Source organism: Diceros bicornis, unplaced genomic scaffold (assembly GCF_020826845.1).
Source record: "Diceros bicornis minor isolate mBicDic1 unplaced genomic scaffold, mDicBic1.mat.cur scaffold_67_ctg1, whole genome shotgun sequence".
Taxonomy (NCBI): Eukaryota; Metazoa; Chordata; class Mammalia; order Perissodactyla; family Rhinocerotidae; genus Diceros; species Diceros bicornis.
The window spans coordinates 2,733,487-2,746,242 of NW_026691553.1; the positions used below are offsets into that span (position 1 = coordinate 2,733,487).

Consider the following 12,756-nt stretch of genomic DNA (forward strand, 5'->3'; position numbering starts at 1 on the left):
CAGCCGCACCCTCTCCCAGCTGTTCCAGCTGAGACAAGCCCCTTAACTCCGGGCAGCCTCAGTCTCCCCAGCTCTGGAATGGGTATAATGCATGTTATCAGTGTTAGCTGTTAATATTCTCAGCAGAAAGCCTCCTCAGCACCCCCCTCCTACCCATCAGTTACCATTCTGGGTCCCCACGGTTCCCTGGGCTGCCCCCATGCCAGCCCTGACATCTGCTCTCCCCCCTTCCCCAGCTGTGACTCTGTCTCCCCCACTGGACGGTGAGCCCCGTGAAAGCAGAGACGCAGGGACGGGCCAGTCTCAGTGCTGCGTTGTCCCCAGCACACAGTAGGGGCTGAAGAAATATCTGTCGAATGACTGAGTGGTGGACATATAGGCCGAGAATCAGAAACGCAGACAGAAACGGGGAAACAGACAGGGATGCCCTTATAAACTTGAGGAGCGGGTAGCCCAAGGGGCACCCCGGCCGGACCCCCCAAGCTGACGCAGACCGCCCACCGCAGTGCCCAGTCTTTTGTGAAAAGGAGCCCACAGAATGGGTGCAGTGGAGTCACGGGGACTCAGAGAGCGATCTAGCAGGGGAAGGGGGAGATAAGGGGTAGACCGCTCTGGAGAGATCGGGGGATAAGGAGAGATAAGAACATCAATTCTTTCCTCCCGCAGGGCATGCTCCTGTTGGGGTTCTCCGAGGGAAATGAAAGATAACTTTTAGAAATACACTAGCCTAAGCTTCTTATCCCTGAGACATGTTATTCATTCATTCATTCATTCGTTCGTTCGTTCATGGATTCCTTCATTCAGTGGATCTGGCCTCCTGCCTGAGAGGCTGAAGCCAGGAAGATTCTGAAGCCCCTAGTCTGAGCGGGCAACAGCCTCCCAGGGTCAGCCTGCAGCTGGAGGACTCAGCCCAGGAGGGGGACGGAATGACAGATAAGGAGTCAGGACCTCACCCTCCGGTCACTGGGGAGCCATGGGAGGGTTCTGAGGGAGGGTGGGAAGGTCAGATAAAAAAGTCCCCTGGGGGATGGGGGTGGGGTGGTTTGTTCCAGAACAGGCCCCAGCTGCGTGGGTGGGGAAACCAGTGGAGGGCACTTGTGCCCCGAATCACAGAGGTGCTCAGATTGGCCTGGAAGATCAGAGAAGGCCCTGCCCAGAGTGAGGGATGTAGGGAAGGAGAGATGAATGCCCAGGCCTCCGGGTGGGACAGATGCACAGACAGGCCCAGGGTCGGGAGAGATCCGGGCAGCTTTTGATGTCCCCAGAGCGTTCCCAGCTGCCCGGACGCCACGCCGGCGTCCCCCCTCCCCCGACCGGAGATCAGATGTCCTGCTGGCCCCCATCCAGCCTCGGGATGGGGGATGCTCTCTTTCATCCGCTCTCTGACCCAGGCCCAGGATGACCGGGTCTTGGGTGGAGGGGAGGGAGTGGGGGAGGGTTCTGAGGCTCAGCAGACGCCTCCTGAGACCCCGGGGTGGCTGTGGGCTCTGGCAGCCACGGCAGCATCACATCCTGGCAGTCTCAGGCAAGCCACCGAGCCTCAGTTTCCCTTTCTGTAAATTGGAGGTGAGAAAACACCACTAAGTAGGTTCCTGGAGGCCGTGGGAAGCGCTATTGACACCTGGCACCAGATTCTTCTTTGTGGTGGGGGGTTGTCCTGTGCAGGTACCAGGAGCACCCCCCATCGTGACAACCAAAAGTGTCTCTAGACCTGGCCCCGTGTCCCCTGGGGGCCGAATTGGCCCCGGGTGGGAAGCACTCCACCAGAAATTCTCTGTAACGGGCTTTGAGTCTTCCTGGACGAAACTAACATTTTACGTAGCCTGACTGGCAGGCCCCATTCTGAGCATCACGCGTGAATTAAACTCATTAGCTCTTTCCAACAACCTCCTACAGTAGACATGGTTATTATCCCATTTCACAGAGGGGCAAACCGAGGCACAGAGAGTTTTCATCAGTTGCTCACATCACACAGCTGGGGCTCAGCACTGCCCCCACAAGCTTCTGACGGTCCAGCGTCCTCAGAAGTCTGAGACCCGGTCCCCACATCCTTTTGTTCAGGCAGCTGCTACCCCTGTGTTTCCCGTCAAGACCTGTTACAGCAATCCCCTGTAATAACTTCACCCCTTAAAAAGGCCTGAGGAGGGTTGGGATGTTCTGGGAGCACCGAGGGCGGCTTGATTCTTCCTGGGGGGTGCAGAACAGTTGAAGCACCCCCTGTTGGCAAATAAGCATGAAAAATTTAAACAGGAGACGCCGCAGCCCAGCAATTTCGTGTCCTCCTGCCTATCCTGGAGAAGCGGTCCGGGAGCCCAGACAGCAGGTGGGGGACATTTGTAGTGGGGGCCGTAGTGAGCAATATTGGGCAGGACCGTAAGGTGAGTCAGCCAGGACTCATGAACCACGCGGCGGTGCAGTCACTCGGTGGAATGTCACCCAGCCCAGGGTGAATGAGGCACTGCTGTGCACCTACTGTATACAGGCACGGGGAGAAAGGTTATGGCGTGGAAGGAGCAGGAAGCCAGTGTGATCATAAAAAGTAGAACATGACCTCACATCTCTTAGAGGAATACACGGACACACACAGGTATGTGTACGTGTGTGTGAGTGTGTTGTGCTTTGTATTGTGCGCCCCCCCCCCCCCGCCAGATTAACAGGTGGAAGTCCTAACCCCCAGGACCTCAGAATGTGACCTTATATGGAAATAGGGTCATTACAGATGTCATCAGCTGAGATGAGTCACCCTGGAATAGGGCAGGCCCTGATCTGATGTGACTAGCGTCCTAATAAAAAAGGAAATGTGGACACAGACTCATACTCACAGAAAGAACATCACGTGAAGATAGAGGCGGAGATCGGGGTGATGCGTCTACAAGCCAGGGAACGCCAAGGATCACCAGTGACCCCCAGAATCTAGGAGAGCGTGGAACAGACTCTCCCGCACGGCCTCAGAAGGAACCAGCCCTGATCAAGTCCTCGCTCTTGGACTTCTGGCCCCCAGAACTATGAGATGATATATTTCTGTTGTCTAAGTCACCCAGTTTGTAGGAAAAGTTTTAGTCAGAAATGTAACAAGCTGCTAATGGGGAGTATGGCGGAGGTATGGTGGCTCTAACTACACTACTTTACTTTTGTACAAATGAAATCAATTCGCATTTGAAAATTAATTTCAGGGCCGGCCCCGTGGCTTAGCGGTTAAGTGCGCGCGCTCCACTGCTGGCGGCCCGGGTTCGGATCCTGGGCGCGCACCGACGCACCGCTTCTCCGGCCATGCTGAGGCCGCGTCCCACATACAGCAACTAGAAGGATGTGCAGCTATGACATACAACTATCTACTGGGGCTTTGGGGGAAAAAATTAAAAAAATTAAAACTAAATAAATAAAAATTAATTTCAAAAGCAAAGACGTTGAAGCCATCCTTAATGGATCTCCTGTTTCTGGGACCACAAATTGGGATATTCTTGCTGGTTTCACACTATAAAGATTTCCAAATGAAGCACAGAAAGGAATGCAAAGAAATTAACAAAATTATATGGCTTTAGGCAACTCTGGTTACTGGTTTGCTGAGAGCTAGGAACTAAGAGAAATTCATGTTGCTCGGACAAACCGATTTACAGTTAGAGGGCAAAAAGGATCTGCTTTTAGATAAATGTATGAAGGATGCAAGATCAAAGAACACAAATGCTGCTTATCTGTTGCTTGTGGGGTGGGAGGGTGTATGGATTGCATGAATTGGACGGAAGGCAATGCAGTTCAGATTGAAGACATTTTTATTTTTTCTAGAAAATATCCACGCAGCAAGGCATTTCTCTTGAGGCCAAGGAGCTGCAAACTGCTCTCAAAAGCAACCTCAAAACTTTTCATTTCGTTTTGATGTGCAAGGAGACCGCTGAAATCTTTGTGTGGTACCTCGGGAGGGGAGGGGCAGTTGTTATGGCAACACCAGCTCTGTCAATCAAGCGAAAGGGGCGGGGCTCGGAGGGCGGGTCTTCCGCTGCCTCCAGCTTGGAAGTCTCACCTAGATGGTTTGGAACCAATCAGGGAGGCGCGGCAGGAGCTCGCACAGCCGATGAAGCAACAGAGCAGGGTCTGGAATCTGGGTCTGTCGAGATTCCAGGGCAGCTCATCTTCCTTGGCCCTAGGTTGCCTCTCGGGCAAACAGGCTTATTAAGATGTAATTCACATACCATACAATGCACCCATTTAAAGTGTGCAATTCTGTGGTTTTAGTGTATCTACAGAATTACCCAACCATCACCAAAGTCTAGTTTTAGAACATTTGGATCACTTAAAAAGAAACCCCATTCCCCCTCTCCACGAATTCCCCAGCCCCCGGCAAGCACGAGCCCACTTTCTGTTTCTGTGGATGTGCCTGTTCTGGACATTTCACATCAATGGGATCACTCACCCTGCGGCCTTTTGTGACTGGCATCTTTTACTGAGCGTCATGTTTTCCAGGCTCGTCCGTGTTGTAGCATGAATCAGCAATCTCTTCCTTTTTATAGGCAATACTATTTTATCGGATGAATGGGTCACATTTTGTTTCTGTCTTAATCAGTTGAGGGATATTTGGGTTGTTTCCACTTTGGGGCTGTTGTGAATCCTGCTGCTGTGAACACTCGTGTACAGGTTTCTGTGTGGACACACGTTTCCCATTCTCTCGGGCATATCCCTAGGGAGTGGAATTGCTGGATCGCACGGTAACTCCATGTTTATTTCCGCTTTGGAGGAACTGCCAGACTGGTTTCCAAAGCGGCTGCACCTGCCTCTTAGAAATTTACAGGAAATGCATTCATTCGTCCATTCAACGCATATGCATTGAGCAGCGACTCTGGGCACTGTTCTCGGCGCTGGGAATATGGCAATGAACAAAGAGGCAGGTCATATGGGGGAAATGGACATATGGGGAAAAATAAGACGGGGTGTGTGCGGTGGGGTTCAAGCCTGACGGAGGAGGGAACATTTGAGCAAAGACCTGAAGGAGATCAAGGAGTGAGCCAGGCAGATAATTGGGGCGGGCACTCCAGGTGGAGGGAACAGCCAGTGCAAAGGCCCAGAGGTGGGAATGAATGAAACGGACGTATTTGAGGAATATTGGAGGAGGCCGGTGTGAGGAAAGTGAGGGGGAGAGTGGAGGGAGGTGAGGGTAGGGAGGTGATGTGGGCAGACTCTTTAGGGTCTAATGGGCCAACTGGCAACCTGGGAGCAGGGGCAGCCCCAGCCCAGGCCATAAGATGACCAGTCTGCTGCCTGGGGGTGTCCCCAAGATCCCAGGGCAGAGCCTTCCGCCCCTCCACCTTCACGAGCTCCTTGAAGCCTTCCTGTCGCACCACTTTGTTCCAAATGCTTTCAGCCCAGCTCCTGATCCCAGCCCCAGCTCCCGGTCTCAGCTTCGCAGCACCCCATCCTCCTGGTCCCGGACAGAGTGAATGTCCCCAGTGCACTGCAGGGAAAGCCCAGGCCCCAGGGGGAAAGCCCTGCGGGCTCACAGCAGGGCCCTAAGTCCAGTGGCTAAATGGGAAACGCCCCAGCCAGGTTTACAGGGTGCTAAGAACAGGTTTCACCTTGCCCTGGGGCAGGGGGCTGGCCGGAAGGACCTTAGCGCCTTCCCTAGCAACCTGCCGCCGTCCCCATGGCAACCGGGGCGGGGCCCGACTCGGCTCCGCAGGTCCCCGGATCTGGCAGGGGCGGGGAGTCTTGCCTTCAATCGGGGAGGAGGAGCCGGCGCTGCGCCTACTGGCCCTTTAAGAGGCTCCGCCCGGTGAGGCCTCAGAGCGCCCTGATTGGTCCCGACAGCGGCCGAGCGCAGCCGAACTTGACGCACCCGCCCGCAGCCTTCCCCACCCACCTCCCACGCGGCTCAGCGGCCACCCCAGCCAATCGGCGAGCGGCGCGCCGACCCTTATCTGCATGGTCACGCCCCAGGGGAGGCCGCACCCAATCGGCCGCTCGCGGAGGCCGTCATTAGCATGCCGGGGGAGGAGCGGGGCGGGGCGGAAGGCAGGGGCGGGCTCGGGGCGGTTGGTTGGAGCGTCGCAGCAGCCGAGAGGTCCGGGAAAGTTTCTTTGGAGGTGAAAACAGCCGCGGAACTCGGGGCCCTGCGAGGGGGCGGGGGCGCGGGGGTCCCGGGGCCGGGGCGGGGCGCCTCCCGGGCCGGGGCGGGGCGGACGCGGGCCTCCCGGGGGGCGATCGCCCAACAAAGGATCCCTGGGGCGCCCGCCCTCGAGGGCCTCCCCGCCCCCGGATCCGGCCCCGCCAAGCGCCCCGGACCCGGCATTCCGGGGCTCCCCCGCCGGGCCCCGCCGTCGGCCGCTCGGGCGCCCCTCACTCGGCCACGCGTCTGCGTTCCAGGTGCGGCCGGGAGCGGCCATGTCCCACGGCCCCAAACAGCCCGGCGCGGCCGCCGCGTGAGTGCGACATCCCCTCCCCCAGCCCACTCGGGGTGCAGTCCCGCCCCCGCCCGCCCCGTCGGAGCTCCTCGACCCCCGCCCCCCAGGGTCCTGAGTCCCCCCACTTGGGGCAGCCACCCCCCCAGGGCTCCCCATTGCTTCCCCTAGTGCCCCTGTCCCGACCCCTCCCAGGACCCTCGCTGCCAGATCCGCCGTCGGGGTGGGAGGTGGGGGATGGGGGTGACCCTGGCGTCCCGTGGCTCCAGGCCCTCCCAGGGGTCCCTACTGGTCCCCACCCCGTGCTCCTGTCCCGACGCCTCCTCCCAGGACCCTCTCTGCCAGCACCGCCGTCGGGATGGGAGGTGGGGGAGGTGGGAGGTGGGGGTGACCCTGGCGTCCCGTGGCTCCAGGCCGGCGGGCGGCAAGGCTCCGGGCCAGCATGCGGGCTTCGTGGTGGCTGTCAAGCAAGAGCGCGGCGAGGGCCCGCGGGCCGGCGAGAAGGGGTCGCACGAGGAGGAGGTGAGAGCCCCCGCACTGTGGTCGGGGAGGTCCTGGGTCTGGCCCCCAGCCTTGAAGCCCCGCCCCGGACTAGATTTGAATTCGCTGTGGCTCCGCCCGCAGTCCAGATTTCCCTCTGGAGGGGGAGACCCCACCCCTTGTCAGATGCCACGCCCCCAGGAGGCCCACTGCCAGTCTAAGCCAAGGCCCCGCCTACCGCCGAGTGCCAGCTCCGCCTACTGCCCTGTGCTCCCCTCCCCGCGGGAGGAACCTTCCCATCGTCCTACGGGCCTTCCCTCCGGCGCAGAAGCCACGCCCACGTCCCAGAGGCCACGCCCACAACATGAGCCAGCCCCACCCCGGGCTGAACCTGTGTCCCAACTACCTCTGATCCGCTCACCCCTGGCCAGGGTTCCCCTAACTTTCCTTTCCCAATCCTGACCCCCTGACCAGGTCATGTCCCCAGGCCTTCCAGGTCCTAGCTCTTGGATAGGCCCCGCCCACCTGCCTAGCCCCGCCCCCGCCCCTCTGAGCCCCGCCCCAGCCCTCCAGGCCCCTCCTAACGGCCAGTCCGGTTCTGCAGCCCGTGAAGAAGCGAGGCTGGCCCAAGGGCAAGAAGCGGAAGAAGATCCTGCCGAACGGGCCCAAGGCACCTGTCACGGGCTACGTGCGCTTCCTGAACGAGCGGCGCGAGCAGATCCGCACGCGCCACCCCGACCTGCCCTTCCCCGAGATCACCAAGATGCTGGGCGCCGAGTGGAGCAAGCTGCAGCCGGCAGAGAAGCAGGTGGGGAAGGCCCGGGACCACTGACCTCCCCCCAAACTCGGACACCCCCCAACAGCCACATTCCCCAAAGGCGCCGGCGTGGAGGGTCCCTCCTTCCGCCTGGAGACCTGACCACCCATGGGCCCTCTCCGGTTTGGTGAAGGCAGGGGAGGGTAGTCATGGGCAGAGTAGATGTGAAACTGAATAACCAATGTGGATACGGCTAAAGAAGTAGGGTGGGGGCTGGAGTTTTATGGGAAACCTTCCGATTTTCAAATTCTGGTGATTCATTCAGAAATTGCAAAAGCATCACAGAAACGTAACAAAAAATACCAGCAGTTGGCACCTTCTAAGTGGGATTACAGCAGGCAGAAGTGGGTGCGGGAGGGCAGTCCAGACATGGGCACAGCATGGAGGTGGGGGCTGCAGTGATTCAGGCACCGGGGGGGGGGGGGGTCATAAGGCCAGAGTTGGGGCGCGGGAGCTGGGAGGGACCCCGAGGAGCAGGCAGAGGGCGGGGTTTTGTCTGCAGGGCAGTAGGGCACCCTGGGGAGTGGAGCACAGGGAGCCGAGTGATGGAGAGGGGTCTTGGCCTCCCTCCGAGGCCTGCCCTGCCCCCGGCTGGGCCAAGCCTTGTCGTGCCGCCCCCGCCAGCGGTACCTGGACGAGGCCGAGCGAGAGAAGCAGCAATACATGAAGGAGCTGCGGGCGTACCAGCAGTCGGAGGCCTACAAGATGTGCGCAGAGAAGATCCAGGAGAAGAAGATCAAGAAAGGTGGGGAGGGCCCCGCCCGAGGCAGCTGAGTGTCTGCTCTGACAGGTGACCCGGGCAGACCGACCCACCCCCTCCATGGCGCGCACAGGCCAGTGGGGACGAGACACATAACCACAGTTGGGAATGAACAGGGCGGATGGGTGCTGAGATGGGGACACAGACACGGGGCGGCCCAGGCGGGGAGCCTGCGCCAGGATGAGTGGGGCTGACCAAGGGCGAGGGGAAGGAGGGTATTCCAGGCAGGGGGAACAACCTGTGTGAAGCATGGGGTCAGAGGAGACCTGGGAGGCTGACCCGGCCCTCCTCCCTCCCCCACCAGAGGACTCCGGCTCCGGGCTCATGAACACGCTGTTGAACGGACACAAGGTAAGCGCCCCTCCTCCTAGGAGAGCACTGGGCGAGAAAGGTCTGGAGGTCTAGACCCCTGGGTGAGCCAGGACCAACGCCCATGGGAGGAAGTGGGCGCCCCTAGTCCAGGTGTGCAAGCCGAAGGGGGCAGCGACACCTGGGAATGTTAAACGGACTCCGACCCAGGGGGCCGGAGGAGACCCTCCTAGGCTTGGGGGACATCCCAGGGGGAGTTTGGCTGCACCCGCCCCCCGATAAAAAAAAAACATTGCCGCCTTGTCCTGTCGCCGCAGGGTGGGGACTGCGACGGCTTCTCCACCTTCGACGTCCCCATCTTCACTGAAGAGTTCTTGGACCAAAACAAAGGTGAGCGCTGACGACAGGGGATTCTTCGTGGGGATTCAGCGGAGGCAGGTGGCGGGAGAGAGGGTGGGCCACGAGGGCGCCAAGGCCGAGTCAGGGTTGGGGGACTTGACCTCTAGAAGCAGGCGCCGTCCTCCCCGCCTCCCTGGCGCGGGAGCTGAGGTGTGGGGCTGGAGGCGGAGCGGGGAGGGAGGCGCGGCGGCGGCGCGGCGGGGCGAGGACCGAGCGGAGGGCTGGGGAGGGGAGGCGGCGCCAGGCCCTGACCCGGCCCCCCCGCTGCAGCGCGGGAGGCGGAGCTGCGGCGCCTGCGGAAGATGAACGTGGCCTTCGAGGAGCAGAACGCGGTGCTGCAGCGGCACACGCAGAGCATGAGCAGCGCGCGCGAGCGCCTGGAGCAGGAGCTGGCGCTGGAGGAGCGGCGCACGCTGGCGCTGCAGCAGCAGCTCCAGGCCGTGCGCCAGGCGCTCACCGCCAGCTTCGCCTCGCTGCCCGTGCCCGGTGCGAGCCCCGCCCCGCCCCGCCCCAGCCGCGCCCGCCCCGCCCCAGCCCCGCCCATCGTCCCGCTAGCCCCGCCCCACCGTAGTCCCGCGCATCGTTCCGCTAGCCCCGCCCCCGGCCCTGCTGACCCCGCCCCCGACTGCCGGCCCCGCCCATCGACTGCTCACCCCGCCCCTTGCCCCGACAGCCGGGCCCCGCCCCTCGCCCCGCTAGCCCCGCCCCCGGCCGCCGCGAGTCGTGATCCTGATCCGCGAGCCCCGACCCTGACCATCAAGAGACCCGCCCTTTATAACCGTGGCCTACCAGCCCCCACCCCCGTGACCCTGTCCTGCGAGCCCCGCCCCCGGCCATTCTAGGTTCGCCCTTGATTATCGCGAGTCCCTCCCCGCGGGCTCCGCCCCCTTGCCCTGCTGACCCTACCTTTCCCCACTACCGCCTCGCGGGCCCCGCCCCTGGCCACTCGGAGCTCCGCACCTGATGACCCCTCCTCCCCAGAGCACCCTGCCCCCGGCTCCCCCGACCCCTGCTCTCTCGCCGCCCCGCCCACGTGCCCTCGCGGCACGCTCCGCCCCGCCTTCCGCAGCTGTCCCCAGCTGACCTTGGCTAACGCCCCCGTACGCACACGACGACCCCAGCCTCGCCACCTCCCACCTTGTGCCCCCTGCCCACAGCCGACCTTGACTTCCCTGGGTGCAGACGCCCTGACCCCCGCGCGACCCTAGTGACGCGGCCGCCCCCCAGGACCCCGCCCTTGCAGCCCCCACCCTTTGCCCTCTGCCCCGGGAGCCCCGACCCGCTGGGCTGACCGCCCCCGCCCTCCGCAGGCACGGGCGAGACGCCCACGCTCGGCACCCTGGACTTCTACATGGCGCGGCTGCACGGCGCCATCGAGCGCGACCCCGCGCAGCACGAGAAGCTCATCGTGCGCATCAAGGAGATCCTGGCCCAGGTCGCCAGGTGCGTGCCGCCAGGTGGCCGCGGGGCCGCCCCGCCCGGGTCGGGGGCCCGGCGGAAATGAGAGGGTTTCGCTCTCCAGTGGGGTCTCCGGGTCTGTGGGCGCTGCCGGGTGGGACCCCGCTGCGGGATCTCCTCCGAGGCCTCCGCCCTTGGGGAGCCACCAGATGGGGCTTATTTGACGCAGGCGGCTATTTGACCGCTGGGGGGCGCTGATCAGGCCGGTGCTGTGTTAATGCTGCTGGGTGGGATCTGCCAGCCCCCCTTGGTCGGATCCGCAGGGCGGGCCCAGAACCTCCCTGGAGCTTCTCCGTGGGTTTTTCTGGGTGTCTCCCGGCTGCCAGGGTTATGTGGGATTAGCTCCAGGCCCCTGACACTGGCATCTGTTTGGAGGAGCTGAGGGTGGGGGTGGGGGCTGAGAGATGATGGGGGTCCCTCATCACGAGTCCCTGCCTCTCTCCTGTCACAGCGAGCACCTATGAGATTGTCAGCGGCCCCAGGATCCAGAGAAGACCAAGCTCTGGTCGCAGCCCCTTCCCCACCGCCACCCCATGGAGGAGGGGTGGGGGCCACCCTTTGGGGCCAGGCCCAATCCTGCACCTTGGGGGCTGCAGCCCCCCTAAAATTAAGTTTCTACAGCATCCTTCTAGCTTTCACCCCCCCAGCACCCCAGCCCAGAAGTCACGTGCCCTGCAAGACACACTTAGACCCCCACGGCCCCAGGGCCTGCGAGGCTGCTCACCTCCCAGAGCACGTCACACACTACAGGGACGTGGGGACACCACACACAGCAGCGTAACCCAGGACACGGGAAGGTCACACTGGCTCTCCGGGACCGGCCCCCAGACCCAGGGCAGGGGAGACCCCCACCTGAGACCCAGGGACGCCGGCTGGTGCTCACCACAAGCCCCCCACAAAGACAGGAACGCTGCGGGGACCCGCTCCCACACTCGGGGTGGGGCCCCCGGCCTGCATCCCAGAATGGGGGACTGGTACTGACCACCCCGCCCTCGTCCAGCAGAGGGACCCTCGTGGAGTGGCCCCTTGGCCACCACCCAGTCTGGACTCTTTAAATAAAAAAGTGGAATTTGAATTCCAGTCTTGTGCATGTGGGGTATTTTTGGTGGGAATGGACCAGAAGATGTGCCCAGGGTCCCCCAAGATGCCCCTGCTGGGGGTCCCAGGCCTGCCCTCCCCCAGCCCCTGACAACCACGAACCCACTTCCTGTCTGTGGATCTGCCTGTTCTGGACATTTCACATCAATGGAATCACACACCGTGTGTCCTTCTGTGTCTGGTTCTCTCACTGAGCATCGTGTGTTCAGGGTCCATCCACGGTGTGGCTGTGTCAGGGCTGCACTCCTTTTCATGGCTGCGTCATATTCCCCTACGTGGATGGACCACACTGAGTTTATCCATCATCCACTGATGGACATCTGGGCTGTTTCCACCTTTCGGCCGCTGTGGATCATGCTGCTGTGAACTCGCCTGGACAGGTTTTGGTTTGAACATCTGCTTTCAATTCCCTTGGGTAGATCCCCTGGAGAGGAAATGCCGGGTCATATAATTCTATGCTTAACTTATTGGGGACCCCCCTCAGAGACGTCTGTGTTGACTCGAAGATTTAAGACATCCTAAAAATTTGGGAGAACAATTTGAAAAACCCCTGTGTTAGCGGTTGAATTACAGATGCAACAGATAATGCTGGAATCGTAATCCCCAGAACCTCAGAATGTGCCCTTATTTGGGAATAGGGTCATTGCAGATGTAGTTAGTTAAGATGAGGTCACCCCGACCAGGGTGGGCCCCTACTCCAATACCACTGGTGTCCTTATAAGAAGATGAAGATTCGGACGCAGACAGACAGAGGAGACAGCAGTGGGACCACAGAGGCGGACACTGGAGACCCCAGGGGACCCCAAAGATTGCCGGCCACCAGCAGAAACCAGGAGAGGCGAGGAAAGATTCAGAGGGACTGCGGTCCTGCTGACACTCAGGTGGACTTCCAGCCTCCAAAACTGGGAGAGAACACGTTTCTGTTTTAAGTCACCCTTTTGTAGTACCTTATTTTGGCCGCCCTCGAAGACAGATACCAGTGGAGAGTGTCACCTCCCCCCCTCCAGGTGTGTGTCTAGTCCCGCCCCTGCCCTGGCACAGGTACCCCC

At 61.1% G+C, this 12,756-nt stretch overlaps 1 protein-coding gene across 1 annotated transcript; it reads left to right on the top strand.

Moving 5' to 3' along the window:
• Nucleotides 1-6,142: 6,142 nt before the first annotated feature.
• On the top strand, nucleotides 6,143-11,684 carry HMG20B (high mobility group 20B). The gene is made up of 9 exons (XM_058537574.1): nucleotides 6,143-6,407; nucleotides 6,800-6,908; nucleotides 7,471-7,674; nucleotides 8,308-8,428; nucleotides 8,748-8,794; nucleotides 9,070-9,142; nucleotides 9,422-9,637; nucleotides 10,462-10,594; nucleotides 11,061-11,684. The coding sequence occupies exons 1-9, from the start codon at nucleotides 6,370-6,372 to the stop codon at nucleotides 11,071-11,073; spliced, it is 954 nt and encodes a 317-aa protein (XP_058393557.1). The 5' UTR covers nucleotides 6,143-6,369; the 3' UTR covers nucleotides 11,074-11,684.
• The last annotated feature ends 1,072 nt before the right edge of the window (nucleotides 11,685-12,756 follow it).